We start from the raw sequence: 23196 nt of genomic DNA, 5'->3' as shown, positions 1-23196 counted from the left end.
TCATGAGGAGTGGGGACTTGCAGTGAGAAAAAAAGGCTTCTGGGACAGACTCTTGGCTAAAATATATTGGGTTGTATTAATGGTCACCACTTAGTCATTTCTCTCTTGTAGAGTTGATTGTATTTGCCCAAGCAGAGTTTCAGTAGTTAAGGCATGTTCCAACCCAAAGCACAAGTTCTGTCATCCTTCCCAGAAGGATCTAATTTTTTATTATGCACGTTCTGCGCTAATAGAAGGAATTGCAAAGGAAGAGGAATTCCTATGGAGTGGAAGATGAGCATTTCACGCTTGCGAGAAGTTTGTTACAACATTGTCTAGTCTAGTCTAATAAGATGAGAAAGACAATTTCTTGGACTCACGTCATGAGAGAAAACCAATGCAGAGTTTTCACTGGGTGTGTGACCATGTCTGCTGTTTAGAAGTGGGAAAGGAGTACAGTTTATGGTGGTGGGAAGCTGAATTTTGTGTGAATTTTACAGGTGCTCTACAGCCTTTGAACTGCCAGTACTGGCAGCCTAATGATGAAAAAGCAAAAGTCCTTGTTGAAAAGGATCTTGCCTAAACTATGAAAGCAAATTGTGAATTGGTTTATCCTCTCTCCAAATCCCATAGAAAATGAGTGATATTAATCAAGAACAAATCAATCTTTTCAAAAAGTTATCACTAAGAAAAAGTAGATGTTTGTTCTGATGACTTATTAATTGATTTTTGTATCACGTGTAACCATTTTGAGAATGGATTCAGTTGTGGCTGTAATGTCTGTTTAGTTGCAGATATCAGTCCACGCTACTTCAGCGAGAACCAAAGGCAAGGTTCCAAGAGAGAATGGGCTCAGCATTTTTGTCATGTTTCTTGCTAAGTGTCCATTGGTATAGATAAACAACCACTAATCACACTGGAAACCATTTCTCAGGAAAGATATTATTGGTATGTCTGAATTATTCTGCAATAATGATCTTTAAAAAAAAATTAAAATGTACTATTTTAGTAGAGAATAAACTAGAATAAACTTAGAATAAGCTAACAATTAAGTCTAATTGGTAATTTCCTTAGAACCTGGAGGACACTATGGCTTATTTATACAAGGAACCTACAGATAAATATCTGTGCAGTATACAGTGCTTTACAGATTGTAAAATGAGAACTTCTCTCTAGAGAGCTTATTTTCTAATAAATCAGAAATGAAACAAGGATATAAGATAGGGAGAGTAGCAGGAGACTGGCAAATGAATTAATGGAAAAATACTTTCTGAAACCCATTTTTAAGTTGTCTTGAAAGAGAGAAGGTTTGACACCAGTAGGAATATGATTGAGCTTATTAGATAACATGTTAGAACAGCTCAAGTCAAGCCTGTAAAACATGTCTGAGGGTAAATAAGAACAAATGTATTTTCAGAATTTGTAGTTTATGGAATAAACAGTTGGAGTAGGTGTGTTGTTCTAAGGCATGCGAGAGGGAGAAGAGACAAATAAACAACATTGAGTAACTGTTGTGATGATCCAGAGTAAGAGATTAATATGTGGAAAGAAAGGAGTCTCTAAGTCTGTCATAGTTCATTATTAACATTTGGGATATAGTGACAGAAAAGTCGTGGTTTGAGAAATGGAAAATTTCAGGTGGCAGAGTAAACAGTAGGAGAAAAAATTAGAGCCATTCAGGAGCTATTCATGCTGAATGATCATAAAGATATTGGTTGAAAGCGAAGGAGAAGTCATACCAAAGAGAGTGTGTCCAAGTCGAGAGAGTAGAAAGGCTTGAAGACAGAATCCTGAAATACATTAGTCTGGCCAGTGCAAGTGTTGTTTTTCAACTGGGAGGAGGTTTGTCATCCCGACATTCTCCAGCTGGGGTTACTTAGGATTCAGAGCTTCTCTAAAGTCAGCCTTAATTAATATTTCCACCCCCCTCACTACTTAAGCTTTTATAAAAGGCTGAAGTCTTAGCTCTTTTCTGGTATTTACGGTAAGGAACAATGACAGAAGGACTTCTAGAATGGTTTAAATGGGTAGCTGCTTTAAATCTGGATTTTTAAGATTAACGGAGATTACACGTTATCTCTCTCAGAAAATCTACTTGTATCCAAAAGATGCTGATTTCCATATTCCCTGAACAGGAAAATGAAGGCTGAAAATATTTATCTACTTTTCCACTCAATGTGCTGCCCTTCACCCCCACCAATATCCTCATGAAATGAGCTTGGTGATTTATTATGGCTGCTCCTGACATGAAACAGGTAACAGAGTAGTAAGAGATTGATTCATAGTGAGGAGGTATAGCCACTTACAGTAATTGAACTATGAATTTTAATTCAAGTCTTGAAATTGTTGCTGCAGTCACAAGAATCTGTGTATTTTGCAGGCGTGACTCCTTTTCTCTATAAAAAGAGGTCCCACCAATACTAAATATGCATTTTTGATTAAGCACTTATATTCATAACAAACTGATGGGTTTGAACTGTAGCTAAGAAGCCAGGATTTTGCTTGACAGAGGCTCATCGCTGTTTCAGTATGCTGTTTATAGAAACATGAATTGCATTTAGGACAAGGCCTTTTGTATTTCACTGCAAGCTGTTCTGTTGTGTGCAAAGGTGCATTTTCAAACTGATAAGTGATGGGTTGGCCCTTGAGGCCCTTGGCTGGGGAGATGCATAATTCTCTCTTATCAGCACCACAAAAGACAAATCAACAAGATGATGATCTTGTCATGAACATCAAATCTCAAGTCATTTTCTGAAGTTCTTGCACTGTAAATAACCACATATTCAGGCCTGCTTATTAAAGGCACCGATTTTGTGTGACAAGGTCATCCTTCATTTCTGAGTAGTGGACTCTAGCTATTTTTAAAGATGTGGGTGCATTAAATGGGGAGAAGGAGAGGGGACTGTAGAGCCATGTGGAGCACAAGGTTCCCACAGACGATGAATTCTGTTGCTGGCTCCTGTGGTAATACGCTGCCAGTCAAAAGCCCACCAGGGCCTATGCTGTGGTCCATCTATCTGATCGCGTAAAGGTAGTGGCTCTCTCCTCTAAAACATCAGGGAGTCTCAGATCCATATTCCCTAACCTGAAGTCATAGACGTGTATATTTGACTGACTGAAAGGCACGTTTGCGCACAATTGAATAAAAGGTTCAGCTGTAGATTTAATCCATCGTTAGCAGACAACTGCTTGTCCTCCTGCCATATTTGTAGTAGTAAACCCTTTGGCTTAGCCTGAAAGCTCACGATTATATTCCTGGACAGTTGTCTGCCTGAAGAAACCTGTTAGATTTACCATGTGTAAACCTGAAGGTGCTAATACATCTTAAAACTCTCAGCTGGAAGTAATATCTGGTTTGTATGTGGAATGTAATAAAATGTATTTTTTAGGAGACTGAAGGGCAAAAACCTTGAGGCTGAAACTGCATCCCTAAGGTGAAACTGAGGAAGCACTGAATTAAAGATTAAAGCCTCAACCCTCTATAAAGAGAAAGTATTGGAAGGAATTAGAAGTTAAATCATGTCTGAACTTGGTAGGGCTCTGGGTGCTAAAGCCAGTTGTCCTGAGCTTGGCCTGAGTTGTCGTATTCCTCTGTAAATGGCTTTGCAACGGTTCTGCAAGCTGTCAGATGTTAACACACTGCACGTGACAGTTGTGCATCTATCCTGAGAGCCTTTGAAATCTCATTTGGAGAGTGTGACTTCTCAAAGTTCGCTGTCACCAAGAGGGCTCTGGATAGTACCTGAGATCCTACTCTCATCCATTCCTTGGGGTACAGTCACAAAGCTGTACCGTTGAAAATTCTTATTACTTGGTAAATGTGTGCATCATTAAGTGGTGATCATTTCTGCAGTTTATGATTTGGCTGGTGGAGTAAGTGGCACCCAGGGGCCCTTCAGCCACAGCTGGGAGTGGAGGCCTCACAAGGCTCTGAGGAGAATGGCGCGTATGGGCACAGGAGTGACATGGTTCCATTAGGGACACCATGAACTCTGAGAGCCAGGAAAATGCCCTGGGAAACTTAACTTTCGCAGGCAAGTTAGTTTGTCTCAGGTAGACTTACATGACTCACTGTCAATATTTATCATAATATGAGAGATCATAGCAACCTACACCTGAAAGTATTTGCTTTTACAACCACAACGTTTGCTGTCTGCTATTACCCTTCCATACCCATTGTTTGAACTTGCACTCTTAATGTTCTTTTAAGGTGGGTTCCTTAGTTTTTTGGTCTAAGATTCATTCATGTTGGAATAACTATTGTTCTTGAAGTGATTTATAGTGTAAAGCACTGTATTTGGGAGATAAATTGGGTTACTTATTTTTATTACTTTTTGGTTGTATTTTTATTATGGGATGAAATTTGGCTCCAGGATCAAAAATAGGAAATTACTCTAAAATGGAAAGATAGTCACAGAGATTCAGTCAAGACTGAGAGTTCTAAGGGTTATCTGCCTTCTTCTGATGTTTTATTCCCTAGATATCATTATGTAGTGTTTCTGAGATATGCTGTGGCTTTATATCTGTCCATAAACTGCTGCACAGATTATTTGCAACCCAGTTAAAAAAGCAGGACAACAGTGTATATCTCTCTGACAAAAATGTGAGAGTCTTTGTTAGCTTTACAGCTGGATGTCTGCTGGACATAGATATATATCAAGTGTACTCAACACAGGAAACCTTTCTATATAATACTTCTGGTGAGATGACAGGTTGCCTGTGATGTGCATGTAGACATACACGCATACCTCCCTTTCGCAAACAGGCTTGCTGTAATATAAAAGAAACATGAGAATATTCCTATGCAGATCACGCAAATGCTGTGGTTGTCTCTAGCAGTGTTAACTAGAAACTGGTAAAGAAAGAGCAGAGGAACAAACCGAGTCATCTTCATTTGAATGAATGAAAATTTTCATTTTGTCAATATTTTGTAGAGTGTATGTATGTATGACATACCAGTAGCAGCTGAGTATGAGTACATAACACTAACCAAAATGATGCAGTTACCCAAATGCTATAGTAAGGGTAGACAAGTAGAATATTCCAAATTGCATATAACACATTTTTGTGGTGAAAGCATGGCACTTTTTTTTCTCAACTGATGTGATTCTGTGATGCTGTACATTTTGTTTTGTTGGCTCAGTCAAAGACCAGGTGGAGCATCGCACTTGCTTTCAATTGCCAGTCCAGGGTGAAATAAATGTCAAAGTTCTGTTGACTTAAGTGATGCCAGGATTTCACCCACACAGTCTAAACTTAACACGCTTGCTTTCTTTTTTTTCTCTCCACAAGGAGGTCCTTGCAATTTCCAAAGGGCAATGAAAAGACCATGGTTCATTGTTTCTAGATTTTGGTGCACAATGAATTCATAGGAATGAATATTGAAACAGCTGTAAAGCTCCTGCCAAAATGTCATTCCTTTATAAAAAAAAAAATAGTAGTATATTAGCTATGCTCAAAAAATAACTTCCAAATCAACATGCAAGAAGTTGATCCATAATACGCATGTTAGGAAGGTAGCAGAATACGTTCAGGATTTGAATAAATGAACTAAAAAAGTTCTTCTTTTGCAACAGGGCTTCTAGAGTAGTTTGCTAACTTCTTATCGTGGGTGATTCCAACATAGATTTCAATGGAGCTTGGACTATTGAAGCAAATAGCTCATTCTTGAAGATCTGTTGTTGTTTTTAACACATTGAATTAGCTCATTACTGCTGAATATGTACTGGAAAATAGCATCTGTTTACACTGCAATAATATAAAAATTACTTACCAGTAACAAAATAAGGAGCAATTTTCAAAAGCTAGTCATATTTGTGCACTTGTCTGCAAAAGTAAATTGTTAATACATACCCACAAAGCACTTAATGGTTTATGCAATTTAATAGTAGTGTTAAGCATAATATAGTAAAGAAATTTTTTTTTAGTATTCAGTTTTAAAAGTCATAAGGATATGAACATAAAAAGCATAGCTGTCCCATATTGCTGCTTCACCTGTACTTAGTGATGGTTGAAGTCCAGAAAGCATCCTGAAGGTCATTGTGCCCAAATCAGTGTCAAACTGTCTATACATCCCATATGAACACCACCAGCTTAGAAACCTACTAGGAGATTTCCTTAGTGAGAGTTCTGTCTTCATTTAGCTTGAAGTTCTCAGTAGGATGTCCTCCATCATGTAAGTTTGGGGTGCTGCAAAGCATACTGAGGCATACTGAGAATTATCACAGCAGTGAGACATCGTAGGTGTAAACTGAGAGCTATTAACAATTTCAGTTCATCATTGGAGGTGAAGTTAAAGATTCTTTTTAATTTCATTCAAAGAGGATTAAGAAATCTCTACAACTTTTTACAGAAACCAGTTTTCCACACGTGATTTTTCTAGGGACCAGTGTAGACATGTTAGCTTTTCCTTTGCCCTGATGGGTCTCTTTGTGCTGTATTTCATGTCCCATGTGCAGACTTTTTCAGGAGATCCTTTTTTACCATAAATGCAATGTGCAAACTTGCAGTGTTTCTCCCCTGACATTTTCTTTTTCTTCAGCTGTCTGGAGAGGAATGCTTTGTTCTGAGCTTGCATCTCAATACAAAACTTTGAAAAGGGCTTCAGTCTGTTATTTAAGAACGATATACTTTTATACATCTGCTTGTGGAAATGGCAACTGTTTGAAAGGGTTGAAGGAAGAGGAATCTTGAATATTCTTTGTTATTCGTTGAGGTATTTTAATACCTCATTAGTTCTGATAATATAATCTCTTTTTGGTTAGTGATGTCATCAAGTGTCTGTGGGTAAATTTTTATGAAAAGGAAACAGAAAGAAAAAGCCTTTCATTTCACAAAAGTGTGAATTGAGTCAGCATTTCTTCAGGTGTTAAGGTCATGTCTGTAAGGTTAAATTAACCTTCTCTTATTAGATAGACTACTGCTTCTTAATCACTTCAGGAGCATTCCAACAATTGGTGGACATGGATAAAAACCTGTTAAATGTTACTGACTTAATTGTACTAATTTACATATATCAGATCTCTGTAATTCTTAATTCTGAGATATGAGAAGTTTGGGGTTTTTTTTTCGTTTCATTTGAGTTACAGTTACCATACGTTAATGGGAATCGGCACTGAGCAATAACAAAAGGAAGAACAGCATAAAAACAACAAAGAGCAATAAATAAACGTAAATATGTTAATAAATATTATGAATAGGTGTGAAGGACTTGCCTGGTCCAAAGGGTTTGGAGTCTCAGCATTAAATTTCAGTACCATTTGGAAATTTTACTCTTTCAATAATCTCTGCCCAAACAAATTTAAAACATGATGTCTTAGGTTTTAAAATCAGAAGAGGCTCTTACACCTGCCTAGTTTATCCTTTTTTATATTACAAACCATACAATTTCATATAGCTGTTTCAGTTTTGAACCCGATAACCTGTGCTTGACTAAAGGAGATGAGAAACATAAAAACCAATGTGACTGAAGCTGAAATATAGAGCATCTCTTAGGCACTTGTCCTGTAACACTTCAGCATATTAAAATGTCCCATTGATTTCAGAGGAGTTACTCTTTACCCAGTAAGGTATGTAGAATTGCAACCAGTTTCTTGTAGCTTCAGCAAGTATTTGGTTTTGGTCAATGGAAAAAATAGATTTTCAGATTTCAGTGTAATGCGAGGTAGAGGGAACAAAGGCTTGTTAAAAGGAGACAAAATGTAACTGCAGTGTAAACAGTAAGTAATGTGAGAACATTCTCATTAAGTTTTGTGTATGGCTTTGTATCCCTAACCATGGCTTCTTACACAGAACCTAACAAATAACTTAAAGGAGTGAAAGATGCTGATGTGTCAGCTTTGTACGGGAAGATATTGTTGCCTGTTCTGAACTGATGATAGTAAAACAACTTGTGATAGTAAATAACCCCCATTTTTCAGTCTGTGCAACTTTTGGAACGACTTAATCTATCCACATGTAAGTATTGCTTTAAGAACAAACAATTGATTTTATAACTAACTTGCATCACAACTAGGTCTGAGTGCACTATGCATACCTAAAGGAAGTTATTCAAAGTACTAAAGCTCTGACCGTGCAATAGTTAGTAGCTGGTGGTAGTAGTTGGTGCTGGCAAACCTTGTAGGTATACATAGCATCTCGTGGACTTCACTGAGACTCTGAATGTGTTCAGAGTCACTCAATAATGTTTGAAAACAAGGCAAAAGGTATAAAATTATCTAAAGGAATAAATATAACTGTATTGTAGACTGACTGATCTTCAAGTTTTCCTGTGCCTCACAAAACTTTGTTGCTTCTAGATATTTTGATTGTTTTTCTCAAAATATTTTCTTACTGGCTAATCTATGGTATGCCACTTAGGCATTTAATTTCTATTAATATTTGTTCCTTGTATAAAACATAATTTACTTTTTTTTTAAAGTAGGAAATAACATTTATTGATTTTACTTTGTTTCTTCCTCTTTCTTTTTCATGTAACATATGTTTCCTCCCAAAGAGAGAAGTCCTGTGATTAAACCTACAATAGGACTTTTTAAGCAAACCACCGGCATAGGACTTTTTAGAGATACAAAATTTGTCTAAATGAGCCAGGAACTAGTGGTCTTGAGAGTTCTTTTATTCCAAGAAAACACACTGTCTCTCCATAGATGTTTCTGCACCTGGAAGGCTTGGATTCCTCTTGGAATATGATGAGAATGAAAGAATCTGTAAAGTCTTCCGTCTTAGTCCTAGTCTTAAATTATCAATCTTCGTGCAGCTGTGAAAAGTTTTCACAGTGGAAAAGTTCACATAATATTTTTACATATACTTACAGCCTTCTACAAGAAGACTGGTGATTTAACCTGGGAAGCACCTAACTACAACCAAGTCCACATAAAACAGAGCTGGAATCAGGAAATTTGGAGGATTTATGTTTCTTATTTGTGGGTTTTGAACTCCTACTTATGAGTAAGAGCTGATCTAAAGGACACAGGAAAGATTTATATTAAAATAACCATTGAAATATAAATTGAAAATCCAAAATAAAAAAAAATTTGTGTACCTGTATATTTGAGTAAAAGAAACAGAAAGTTGAATCAACATTTTTCTGATGACAAAGTTGAAATTTGGAAAACTTCTAATAACTGTGGTATTAAAACCAGTAACTCCAACAAAAGTATTAAGACTGTGCTTAAGAGCACAGTGAAAATATCTCTTTGTGAAAATGTGCTCTGTTTGTGGTTTTGTACATATACAAAACCTTTTGTACATATAAGTTGTGTTAACTTGTTTGTCATTTCAAATATAAAGTTCAAATAGTACTGAATTAATAGGAATTAAATATGCATTTTTAAGCTTTTCCTTTTTCTGTAAATATCTTCTAGTATATTTGTGTCTCACCACTATTCTTCCCTGATGCTTTGATTCAGTCAAGTACATCTGAAACTCAGAATTCAATGAGATTGCTATTATGAATGTAAACAGACAAAAATGGTTTCCTTGGCAACAGAAACCAGGTAAAAACACTCAGACGAGCTGCGCTAAACCCACCCACTCAATTTTCTTTAGTTACCAGTTCACAAGCTGGATGCAGGGGGAATCAAGTGTTTTATGCTCCGTTAGTATGAAGTTTCTAAATGAACTGAGGCTCTGGGCAGGTAAGTGTACGTGTACACCCTTGACTTCCGTAGGATATTGTGAACTGTGACAAACTGAGATTCAAAAAGGCGTTGGCTACATATCTACCACTGTCATTCCTTTTCAGATGACACCAGAAAAGACTGAACTTTTCAACTCTATTCAGAAAATTACTGTCTTTAAAGCAGTTATTTTAAATTCAACAGCATACGCTGTTTTTATGTAAACATTGTTTGTGTACGTGAACACTGAATTACATTTACATTATTAAACTCATTGTTAAGTAAATCCCAACCATATTGAACTTATTTTCTTTGTTGTTTCATCGATAGCTTCCACTTTTAGGATTGCCATTATTGACATATTATTCAATATTATGTTAATCAACACAATGAATAAAAGATGTGTGGGTGTGTCTACTTCTAATGGAGGAAAGCTAGGGTACATTAGTACAAAATTACAATGGCATATATCATTCGCTCAAGTTCTTAGTTCCAAATATGTCAGTTCCAAATTAAAAACTGGCAGCATATATGTTATATTTACTAAGCTGACTTAACACATGGTTTATTTTATCACATGCATAGCACATAACAGATTCTTCTATCTCATTGTAAAATTAATCTGAGATTAATCACTTGGTTAATCTGAATTTTAAAAAATGAAACAAGTGTAATATTCTCTTGAAACTCTGACAACAATAAGAGCTACCATGGGGGAAATAAATTATGCTGCCAATTTATACAGTAAAGAGGAGATTAAATGTTAAAAGTTAATTTCATTTATTATACCACTTTTCGAAAGAGCATGTTTCACCTCCTCATCAAAAGAGCTCCCCAAAAAGCCACCATTATTAGTGTGGAAGTCAGTGTGTGAAAACATCAAGAGACCAGAACTTGATCATCTTATCAAAACTAGTTTAAAACTGTTCTGCCTTAACAGTAAAAAGGATAAAATAGATGATAAGGCAAATAATCTGTGTATTGAATTTCAACATGCAATGAGACTTTGTCGTGCTGCGTGAAATACTGGTGTCCTTAAAAGTAAAATGCCAGGTATAGGAAGAGATTGATTACTTGAGCTGTCTTCCCTGAGTTGTCTTCCCTTCAGTATATGTATTTTGACACTGTGTATATCTACTTGGAATGCAGTGTAAAGTGTGTTATATCTAGGCAGTTTTTTGTATCTTTCTTAGATAGTTTCAGGTAATGCTACACTCAATGGCAGCCTACCGTACAAGCAGATGCGTGGTCATAAAGATACTGTGTTATGGGACAAACAATATTAAGTAGGGAATTTTGACCTTCTGCATCTGACCAAGGTAAAATAGCTTTTCCTTTCCATAACTAAATTATGTGATTTTACTATAGGATGGATGATTTTACTATAAGAATGGGGTCGATGCCAATCTCTCACAATGTGATGCAGACTCTTGCTAGGTGCAGTCTCTCACTATTATATAAATGGCTCTGGAAGGATCCTAAGCACAGGGAGTGGGTTGTAGCAGCTTTATTAATGCAAAGGAGCTAGTGAGCTCAGAAAGCACCCATTCACTCTGATCCTTGAGTCTCAGGGTACATTCATGAGTGTATTCAATAAATGCTTTGTGAAGGAGAAGAAGAACAGAAAGTTTTTCTTTCCATGGAAAGAGAAAATTAAATACTTGGGAATTAACATGCTGGGACATTTATTTTATTCTGCCATAATAATGGAGAAATGTTTTCTTTTCTACAGAAAGGTCCTTTGTGGTACTTGTTCTGTTATTGTCTATCTGCCTCTAGCGAATGGGGCAAATTGATCAGTCAGTGTAGGGGGCAAAAGCCTTCTTTCAGAGCATATCTGAAAGACGTCATGTTACACACATCCTTGTGTTTTGTACCAGAGTTACATCTGAATGCATGATGCAATTAGACCTCTGGCTCTGTATTATAGAGTGGTCTTGATGATAGAGTGCACAAAAAATTGAAATGACACAATTCAGAAGATAAAGGTAAGCTTGGCAGAAGGAAGAAATGACAACAGGCAACATTTATCTACACTATAATTGACTGCAGATTGAGTTTGTTTGTATCAGGCAGAAATTAGGATACTCTTCTTGTTCAGTATGAAACATGTCATGGTGTTGACATCACCTTTAAAAATTACATTATATGTCTTCACTTAATCTTCTATTCTGCAAAGACTTGCGCAAGTGCTTAGCTTGCTTGTGTCTTGTACTGTGAGTCTGTGAATCTCTACTGAAGTCCATGGAGTTCCTCTGTTTTCTAGAAAGTAAGCAGAGGACTTGTGAGTAGTCCTGAATTTCCTGTGTGTACTCGCTGGGCAAACAAAACAGTAGGCCTCGTAAGAAATTATTTTTGAAAATGTAAAATGGCCTCAAATAAAAGTTTACCTACCAGATAGAGTAAATACATCTCAGTGCAAAAGACTGTACAGTCCTCTTCTTGTTTTATCAGGTGTGTCTCACAGTAAATGTCCTGCCGTGGGCAGAACCAACCACGGGGCATCTCAAGGCTGTTAAAGCTTCTCTCTGTAAACTTCTCCAGTTTGCTTACTGGAGAAGCTCCATAGACATCAGCTCAGGTTGTGTAAGTAGCACATACCTAGTAGTATACAGATCTCTCAACTGCATACTGCAACCTTCCCTCATCACTGACTGGCCAGACTTTGGAGTCATTAGAAAAAAATATGATGCGTGTTCCAAAAATAAAAAGGTCTTTTGATTTTATCACTTTCTTGTGTGCTTAGAGCAGCTGCAAAATTATATTTGAAGTACTTACTGACATCCCAACTTTAGGAAAATATTTTGTACTCAGAGATTAAAACAATGTGTAACATAGGCATCTCACAAATGATTTCCCTCACTTCACCAAGGACAGAAGACCTTTTGACTTATGCAGTTGTGTATTAATGTGCGCCGGTATTAGTTTGAACTGGGAAACTCATTCTTTGTTTTTAGGAGCTTTTTACTCTGGAGAATCCTGACATTGGTTGCTGATCTGTTAGCCAAAATTGCTACTACTGTACTGGGAATAACAGCACAGGTGATGGTAGCATCCAGTAGCTGGTAAAAACAAAGACATGACATGATCTACTGAAATCTCAGATAGACAAAAAGGACTTTTCAGCACTCTCAGCCCTTGTTTGGGGCTTTCTAAGGGTGCGGACAGACTGCAGCCTTGCTACTAATTGGTCAGATGACAGCATGGAGCAGAGCACTCTCCACAATGGACATCTTTCAAAATGTGTTGCGAAATGAGAAAGACATAATGCAGGACAGTTGGATTGAATTTTTGTGAGGAAGAATCAGTGGAACATATTTACTATTTTTAAAAAAAAATCTTTTCTTTGAGCTGGCTTTTATTATGAAATTATTGCCTAGAAGGAATGACTGCGGCAGGAAAACAATCTGAAAGATTGGTAAGATGAGGTGGACCAGAAGGGATATGAAAAGGATAGAAGATGCAGTGCTGCTAAGGTGAAAACTCTCTGAGAATATGAGGAGACCCTTTTTTGCCTCAATGCACAAAATTAAGCACATTGTTTTTGTTGGTCCAACGCCTAAAGAACGTAAATGAGAATACATATGATTCACTGAAGTATGTTGTCAGGCAGACAAATGTATTTTGAAGACTTCCATGTAGATACGATGACTGTAATTTTAAGAAAATACTGTCTGGATTGTTTAAAATATTTCATCTTTCTCATCATGTTTTACACATTGTGATTTGCTTGGTAACATGATGTTCTTGTAATTGTGGTACAATATTGCACTTCAACAAAGAAACTACATCTGAGTTTTGACATTATGGTTGTTATATCTAACTACTCACACCTGCGTATAGAATTTTTTATTCTTTTATGGTATACGGATATCTGTGTGTTTATAGCATATGTATAATAAATGATTATACAGACAAATTTATTTTTTTTTTAATTCTAAAAATTTGGGAAGGTTACAAAACGTAAGGATTGGAAAAGTTCCTAATTATTCACAATAGATACATTGAACCAGAGGAAATTATTTGTTTTGCAAAAGAGATGCTTAAACTGACTTCTACTGCTTAAATAGGTAGGACTTGATTACAAATAACCTTGAAAAGTGATTTGCTATTTAGACATCTTGACATTTCCTTGAAGTAATTCCCATAGACCAAAATTTGTCTACATGTAATTTGCAGGATCAGAGACCTCAAAATTTAGGTATGGATCCTTGAGTTTTCAACTTCAGATACAAAGTAATATTCTACCTTTTACGTTCTTGTTGACATCTTTTTCAAGAATGGTCATAGTTTCTTAAAGTTTACTATAAAGTTGCACCAGCAATATTTGAGATATTTCTCATGCTTCATCACTGACTGGGTCACATGTTAGCTGACAGTGACTTGTCTTCACAGTTAATGGGTTAATTCTGTGTATCAAACATGGAAAGTATGATGTGAGAAGCAACTTGGAAACTATGATGAAAGAAGAAAGTAAGCTCGCTCTTAAGGTACTCTTCTAACGTGTTCTTTTGTAATCATAAAAAGAAATAAAATTTAATATTAGAGGGTTTTTAGGATAGCTGGTTGACTATGATTATGAAATGTTCTGTATAAGAGGGAATTTTTCCTTTAGGATGGTCCTGAATCTCTTTCATTTGAGAGAATATCTGATTTTAGATCAAATAGTTGTTTCTCAAAGGGGACTGGTTTCCATCAAGAAGAGCGATTATAAAAGTCGGTACTCGTTTACAAAACATGGAAAGGGAAATCTGTCCTTGATTCCCATTGGCTTCTGTAGATGTAGGGTTTTACCTTTAACGTCTGCTCATAACTCATCTAAGCACAACTTCTAGCACAACTTGGTAAGTTTATATATAAACATGTGTATATTATCTTCTTGGTTTTTGTAACTGTTGAACTCTGAAGTGTTCCAGAAGGAGACCCCCTTCTCACCTTTCTGAAGGGGTGTAGTCTCTTCACTCAGTTAAGCATCATGGTTGGCACCAAAAAGTAGGACTAACATCTTTCACCAACAAGTAGGACTAACTTATCTTTCACTGTTCTGCGCTCTCTCAGTATTTCTTAATTCTGCATGAAAATTGGGAAGAATGGCATTTTATGATCTATCTTATTTTTGCATTTAATGTACAAGTAAATACCATTTAAGTAATGAGTTTTATAAGCTACAAGTGAATGCCATTTAAGCGGTGAGGATTACTTTAGTTCTCTTATGGCTGCAAGAAATGATTCAGTGAAGGACCATATTTTATGTTGCTGTGTTAAAAAATATTTGTGGATATTTTTCCATTTCCTACATCTTACTCTTGCAAGGAAAGATAATGACAGACTTTCTTTTTTTAGGGTTTGATTTCAGTTGTAAAAGTTAGCCTATGCTTAATCTGGAGCTGGTTAAATGTTTAGGAGCAATCTGTCTGCTCTCAGAACTACCATTAACGTGCCAGCTACAGTTATACTGAAACAAGCTCAAATGGCTTCATGTCCCCACAGAGGATGGAGATTTAAACTTTGAAATAAAAAAGACATAAAGATCTTCTTTAAGTAGAGGCTGGGTAAACTGGCAGCACTCGCTGGGAAGTGAGTAATGGACAACTCTGCATAGCAGCCAGTGTACTTGTGAATGTGAGCAATGTGTTTCTGGTTTGGAGCAATTTCACTGATATATTTTAGAACACTGAAAAGGTCACTAATTTCTACATAGGCTCTCATTGGATATTTCTTATGCATCCAACACTGTGCTTGAGTTGAGGTTTGTGGAGCTGTAGCTGTGAGAATTTGGAGGGAAGAGAGCTATGCATGCAGCAGACATAAACTTGGGGTACTCCACCAACAATTCTGGGAAGAAAGTTGAACTATGTATCAAACTAGTATCAACATTCATAATTCAGTATTAAGAATGATGCTCTGACTACCTTTCTGATATTTGACAAATGGCACTATTAGTTAGACAAAACAAGTGCAGTCAGAATCTGGAGCTGACTGATAATTAAATTTGACTAGAAACTGTAAAAATAGTTGACATAATAGCAACATGAGGGTGTACTGTATAATGTCATTTTTAATGCATCATTATAACTTGACACTGGTCTTTTAGTTTAACAATAATTAACATCCCTTGACTGTTTGTATTTGGCTTGCAGTATGTCTCAATGTTATGTGTTGGGAATTGTAAAAGGTGCATGACTGTGCTGTTTCTGTTCAAGTTGTTTCTAATTAATAACTTCACTGTCCAGTGTTCTTTCAATAAGGGTACCTGATACAATATTTACATTATTTTAGGTATAGAGAAACTGGCTTTTCAACCAAACTGAATGATGCATCTCAATATACAACCATACACAGGAAGAATGTATGCATGTGTGTATATCTATGCATGTATACACATACATATATATGTGTTTATTGGCTTAGACAAGGTCTCTCGCTTCTTTCCTACTTACCTTGAGCTTGTCAAATCTCAGGCATCTGGAAGGAATTATGACTTTTCACAAAAGCTGAAAGTCATAAATCTCGAGATTAATTAATATACACTTTTATTGTGATATTCACTAGAACTTCCTCTCTCCCCAAAATTTAGCACATTAAATAACACTAAATGAAGGTCTAATGACTAATAGATGCCAGATAATACAGGATTCTTCTACCTACATGAGTGGCTTAGTGAGTGGAGTGACTGTGTCATTCTATCCCTTTGATCCTTTGAGTTTGCAGCCACTAAATTACATGCGTGATTTTTTCTTCCAATTCCACAATAGAAAGCATTTACCTTTCTTTTATGTTCTAAGTATCTGCTCTTGTTTCATGCCAGAAACAAAATACTGACCTTTGTGGATCCTTGGGCTGGCCAGCAGATTTGCTTTTCATTTGTTCAATTCTGTAGCAGCTAAATTTGACTATTTTTCTAGAGTCCTAATAATTTCTCTTTGAAGTAAGAAAAGAGTTGCTTTCAATAAAGTTTGAAGTTTAGCAATAAAAATATAAGGAATTTTTCAGATTGTTAACTTATTAACTGGAAGACTGTCTTTCATATAAGACTTTAAATAGCTGGAGAAGAAATAAACTCTGAATATTCATACTAATTCCAGTGTTTTTTGTATAAGGTTTAATCTTATACTTCAAATACTATTCTTAAAATATATTTGCAACATGAATTAAATGAAGACAAGTTGAAATTAACTCTTAGAGTCATAAAGATACTTTCAGTATAATATATAAATCTTAATAGCAATGTACATACAAATCTATTTTAGCTTAACAATATCAAGTAGCCAAAATACACTTGGGACTGTGACAGGATTTGTATGATTTTTCTCCAGGGTGCTCCTGGCTTTGAATTTCAAACACTACCTTTTGTAGCAAGGGGACAAAAGTAAACCTTTTTTCTTAAGAAAGCCAACTAACTGTGTGTCTGCCTCACATTCATTTAAATCTTTGGTGATGGGCTTTGAAGAGAGTGTTTTAAGTTTTGCTTTTGTTTGGGCTTTGGTTTTGGTTTGGGGTTTTTTGTTTGTTTGTGTTTTTTTGCTGTCAGTCTTTGCTGAGAAGTTCCTGATACCACTGTTAATAGTAAACTGTTCTTTGAAGGAAGCTTTGACAAAATCTCCTGTTTGAAATAGAAACTGGAAAAGTGCAAAAACTACTAGGAGGAGAGTGCCTCGCTCCCTGTTGCCTGAGAATTCTTTTTTTTTTATGCAAGCGCAAAAAAAGTCTTGGTTAATGGTAGCATGGTAGACTAAAACAACCTTATTTTGGTCTGAAAGTAATATACTGCTATACAGTAATATACTGTATTTATTGAATTGGGGTTGAGTATTTTTTCCATTGTTTTCCACGCATCATTCTAAATATAATTTTCTGTTTGGTCACTACTTGGATAATGTGAACGGTACCCATTATTGAAAGGTAGTCTGTATTTGTACTAATACAGAGAATGCCAGTTTAGAAATGAGCCTGATTGCATGGTTCATTTTGTTCTCCTTTGTAGAGCCAGGCTGCGGCCCACTACAAAGGCACTAAACATGCCAAGAAGCTCAAAGCACTGGAAGCCATGAAAAATAAGCAGAAATCTGTTACTACCAAGGACAGCGCAAAGACTACCTTCACTTCCATCACTACCAATACCATCAATACCAGCTCTGACAAAACAGGTTAAGCGACAATCTTTGTTGGTTTTGTTTGGGTTTTTTTCTTGTTTAATTCCATGTCTGTTTGGTTATGTGCTTGCCACATTGATCCATGCTCGATCCATCTTTCTGTGTGATATTGATTTCTTTTAGTCCTTTCAATAGGCTGGGGAGAGTATGATAGTCATGTAACCGACTTCTCTTAGTGAAAAGAGGCTTGTCATTCTTTTAGGACAGAATGCAGTAGTCATGACTTGATTAATTTTTATAGTGGCTAAGCTATTACGTATCAACTGATCTAAACCTCCTAGTCTATATGCAGTATCTCTCTCTAAATAATTACATATGGCACATTTCTTTTAACTACAAACAATGTTGCAAATTGCACTACTTGTGTCTAGAAGCCTCTTACAAAAGCATTGTTAGTAAAAACCTAATTTTCATAAACTTCAAACATTGCATTATTTTTTTAAAATTACTATTGCATGGTTTTGAGCTGGAAAATAGCTGTATAACCTCTGTTCCACACAATCAGGTAAGTGCTATTGATGCCAATTATTCTGCTTAAATCGGTCTTCAGACTGAAATAATATCCTTTAAACTATTGTGTGGGTAAAAGGTACTCCATTGAAAATAAAATCTATGTGAGTATTTGGTAAAGTCAACAGGATTTGATTAAGCTCGCATTTTAAGTATGTGGCTATTGTACCAGAAATTTTTAAGGAAGGTTGTATGTTCACTGAAGGGTAGTCTAGTTTCTCACAAGGTATGACTTGCTCTTGTGTATGAAGGGACACGGTTTGCATATTTAGTCTAATCAGCCTGCCTCCCCCAAACAAGCCAAACCTAGACACGGCAAAAAAGGCAAAGCTGTGGAAAAAGCAGAGACCTTTCTACAGATGCTGAAAACTGATCATTTTGAACCACTGCTGATGCAGCAAGTTTAGCATTGTAAATGGATGCGCACTAACCTATTACAGTATAACAAAAAAGCACCTTGCAGACATGTGTAGTACTTTCCTTAAGATACACCTTTGCTATATTTGTTATATACAGATACCTCTAAGTCTCTCTCTCTCTCTGTATATCTTTGTTATAGCCCTTTATTATAGATGGCATATGTTTTTATTGAGATTTATGTCCTAATTATAATAGGGTTGCTTTAAAAAACAATCGTGACAATATTTTTGTGTTTGATACAAAAAAAAAAAAAAAAACCTATTCCAAGTACTTTTGTTTCTACGATGAAAGAAATGAAGTGTGGCAGAATAGGAACAAGGATGTGGGAAATGTCAAAAGTTATTTATGGAAAAATATGCATTTCTAAACATGCAAATACCTTTAAAAGTTTCCCCCTGCTGTTAACATGTTCAGAACAGAAAGGGGGATGTTGTATGGAAAAAGTGTTTTATTGTTTACAAAATATGATCTAGTGGTTGGAGAAAATAACTGAAGAAAAAAGAGAACTTTATAAGCTTTAAAATGAATTATTCAAAAGCTTTTATCTTATGCAGTGTAACTTTGAAGGATTTCCAAGGTGCCTTAAAACCATTCTGAGTCTTTTCATTGGGCTTTGAATTAGATCCCTGACAAGATATACGAACTGTCTTGTTTCCAAGGTCAGTAGTACAATTTGGGTTTTATATTGGCACAAGTAAGAAAACATCAGAAATCTAGTTGCACGCAAAAGCAATGACCTGTGCAGGAGTTTCTGCAGCTTTACACATTGTTTGTGTCTTCCTGGATTCATTTCATAGAATGTGTGTGTTTGATACAGGATGGATGTACATGTATACGTACATGTATACATACATGTATTCTGTGTTAGAGTACTGACTTTAATGACATTCTAAAAGACACATATTGATGTTAATTGACAAACAGCCCAAAGTCTGACAATTTCACAAAATACTGAGCGCCATATTCAACTGCTGGCAAAAGCCTTATTCAGCTGGTAACATTTAAAGAAAGGCAGCCAGTTCTATTCAGATGTAGTTATTACAGGTCAGCATTGATGTGACTGGCAGTAGAATTATCTGTAACTTATTCTTTGTAGAATCAAGCATGTATATATAGCAGGAGGAAAAAAAAAGAAGAAAAGAAAATTTTGAGTAGCCAAAAGGATGAAATTTTGTGTTAAACATGACAAATTAAATGTTTCATAAATCAAATTTTCTTTCCTTTCCGGTTGTTGTGTCTTATATTTGCTTGATAGAACTTTCAAGGGCAAAATGATTTCTGAAAGCCAGAATAACATCAGAATATACTGCACCGTGTGAGTTTGTACATTTGTAAATGATTGCTGTAAAAGTCAAATATTCTCCTAGTAATATGCAGTTTGGAGGGAACAGTTGTACTAATGAATGTAATTCATTAATTAATATTTCTAACTGAAAGTAAGTTATGTTACTAAGTCCCTGCACTTGCGATCATTCAGAACAAAAGCTTTTTCTACAGTATTTTAAAGCTCTCTGCTGAAGATTAATACTTGATGCCAAATACACTGAGGATAGGGTCATGTTCATATCACCTCCAATATATCATGTAGACCAGTGGTTAAATGGTGAATTGTATGTCAGTCACAGCACATTGGTCGGGACTTCAATTCGCTGGTTCTGTGTACCCTTAGCAGCTCCAGCAAAGTGTCATCAGGAAATCTGCAGTGCTATGCAATGAAGATTAGGGAAAAGACCACACAGTATACAAACTGATTCAAGAGCTAAAGCAGCAATTTGTTATGTTACTTATTCTGGAACTATTATGTTAGACATGGTGCCAGCATGTGTTATTGCGATAAATAATGGAGATTCTGCAACCCACAATATAAGCAGACTCCTTAAAACCTTTCATAAATGATTCTTGTTGGTTAAACTATGTGTTAAGGAGAAAACATAAAATATGGGGTCATTTTGCTCATTCTGTGAAAGTCGCTTTTTTTTTTTTTATCCCTGTAAACAAACTTTTAGAATTATTAGCAGTCTTGAATTTGAGAAATCTTTTGGGGGAATGAAATATCATGAAGAGTTATGTTGATAGTCACATAATGGACAACGCCATTCTTAACATGTGGGAACTTTGTTACCAGTTCTATTAACATCCTTCTTTCATCTGTATTTACCATTTATTACATGATAGTCACGCAGAACAGAAAAACAGAAAACATGACTGTTTCAGAGACAAGCCTACTTTATGGTACTATACAAGCCAAATTTCAGTATTTCTTGATTCTCCAATTCAAGCAGGACAAGAAAAATTCATATTTTTACCACATATTAGCATACATACATACATATTCCTTGACATGAAGTTATAAAATGTCCTTTATAGCTTTAGAAATGGCCCCTCCTTTCTGCCAAGGTATATTTTCCTCATAAAGATGCTTCACACCTTCATTTTGTCTCTAAGGACAGATACTTAGGAACAAGTTTCAGAATATATTTAGATAGAATGTGTTCTATAGTCCTAACTATATACCCTGTCCAGTAAAGTCATTATCCCACACTTGGATTTTTTGTACCTAGAGTGAGTATCCAAGGTTATATCCATGTAAAATGATATCCCTACAGTTGTTCCATATGTTGTCTAAATATTGATCTTTTCCAAAGCTATTTGAAGTTAAAAAGGACTCTCCATGACCACATTATCGTGAATTGGGTCCTGAAGACTTGGGCTATTTTCATTTACTTATTTATTCAGCAGAGAATTCAGCATGAGTTAGATCATTTGTTATCAACAGAGAAGAAGGAATAGAACTTTCCAAGTGGGGGAAGTGTGCCGTTGGGAACCATCACGCTAGCAAAATCTTTAATGTCGTTTTTGAATGTTACACACGATGTCTTAAATCCTATGTACTTAAATGCAATGAACAGCCCTTAAAAACAAAGAAAAATGTGATGAACAAAAAGAAGTGTGTATCTGGACCAAGGTACAGACAAGATCATCTAGCATTAGTGGAGTCTTAACAGGTAAGAGACCCCCTTGGTGTCAGAGAACAAAATACTGGCACCTGTCCTGAAGAGCTTACAGTCTACACATGAGAGGCAACTTAGGGAGATCGACACCGTTAATGTAACAGCCAGGTGTTTTAAAAGAGCAGTAGCATAACAAGGTCAAGTGATAAAGGCATCACAAGAAATGGAAACACTTAAGGGTGGATTAGAAGGGAAAGAAGGAGGGGTTTTTTTCAGATACTGGACGTATGTGTGGGTAATAGCATCAGAGAAAGCATAAATTCTCTTACTTTTCTTTCACTGGCACATATGAAAATTCTTCTTTGTGGGAAATCTTAGTTGTGCTACCCCTTTCCAGCCCTTTTTTTTTTTTTTCTCTTCCTTTTTATCTAAGAAGTGATAGGATGTTTCTGGTCAGCAGATGAGAAACTCGCTCCTGAAATAACAATTTCAGTCTAGCTGGGATAATTCTGAAATGGAGAGCAGGTGGAGTGGGAGAGAGCAGTCAGTCTGGCAAGCTCTTGGGCATAAAAAAGGAAGGCAGGAAGGAGAAAGAAATCAGAAGCAATGTGATAAGTCAGGATAAATTTTGAAGGAGGAAGAAAAAAAGATGGCAGGAAATGGAAATGTTCAGGAAGATATGTTGAAGTTTGGCAGCCACAAATACCACAGGATGACAGAATTTTGGGGGTTCTATGAAGGGACCTCAGAAGGGACATCTGGAGTTTGACAAAGCAACCCCTACAGGTCAGAGCAGAGTCAGCTACAGCAGGATGCTCAGTATCTTTTTGAGTCAAGTTTTGAGTATCTTCATAACCTTTAGCTGGGCTACCAATTCTAGTGTTTGACCATCCTCAGAGTAAAGAAGTTTTTTCTTGTATTTAAGTCCAATCTCCTGTATTTCAGTTTGTGTCTGTTGTGTCTTGTCTTGTCACTGGGTACCACTGAAAAGAGTCTCTGGCTCTCTCTTTTTCACTCCAGCCCCTGACCGCATCAGGTATTTATACACACTGCTGGCTTTTGTTTCAAGTGGTATCTACCAGGATCCCAGGTCCTTCTGGGAAATCCGGTAAAGCTACTCTCCAGAGAGTCAGCTCCCAGCCCAGACTGGTGCATAGGGTTATTGCTTCCCAGTTGTGGGACTTTTGCATTTCCCTTTGTTGAACTTCAAGGGACTCCTGTTGTCCCATTTCTCCAGCGTGCCCAGGTCCCTCTGAATGGCAACACATCCATCCAGCATACCAGGCATTCCTCACAGTTTTTTATCAGCAGCAAACTTGCTGAGGGTGCACTCTGTCCCATTATCTGGGTCATTGATGAAGACTTTAAACAATATTGGCACCAATATCAGTTCCTGGAGGACTCCACTAGTGACTGGCCTCCAACTTTGTGTTGGTGACCACAACCCTTTCAGCCTGGCAGTTCATCCAGCATTTTTTCTATTATCCTTTGTGTCTTTTTGTAAAAATGAGAACTAAGAAACTGTAAGAAAAAAATAAGGTCAAAGAAAAAAACTAAAATGGAAAT

At 36.3% G+C, this 23196-nt stretch overlaps 1 protein-coding gene across 1 annotated transcript in view; it reads left to right on the top strand.

Annotated features, from left to right (window-relative positions):
• ZNF385D (zinc finger protein 385D) overlaps positions 1-23196 on the top strand; it is a 149408-nt gene that overhangs the window by 66846 nt on the left and 59366 nt on the right. The window contains exon 4 of the mRNA XM_010288934.1: positions 17581-17743. Coding sequence (XP_010287236.1) covers positions 17581-17743 — 163 coding nt within the window. The remainder of the gene's footprint in view (positions 1-17580; positions 17744-23196) is intronic.

This window comes from Phaethon lepturus, unplaced genomic scaffold (genome assembly GCF_000687285.1).
Source record: "Phaethon lepturus isolate BGI_N335 unplaced genomic scaffold, ASM68728v1 scaffold1476, whole genome shotgun sequence".
Taxonomy (NCBI): Eukaryota; Metazoa; Chordata; class Aves; order Phaethontiformes; family Phaethontidae; genus Phaethon; species Phaethon lepturus.
This window is presented reverse-complemented; position numbering and strand designations above follow the sequence as displayed.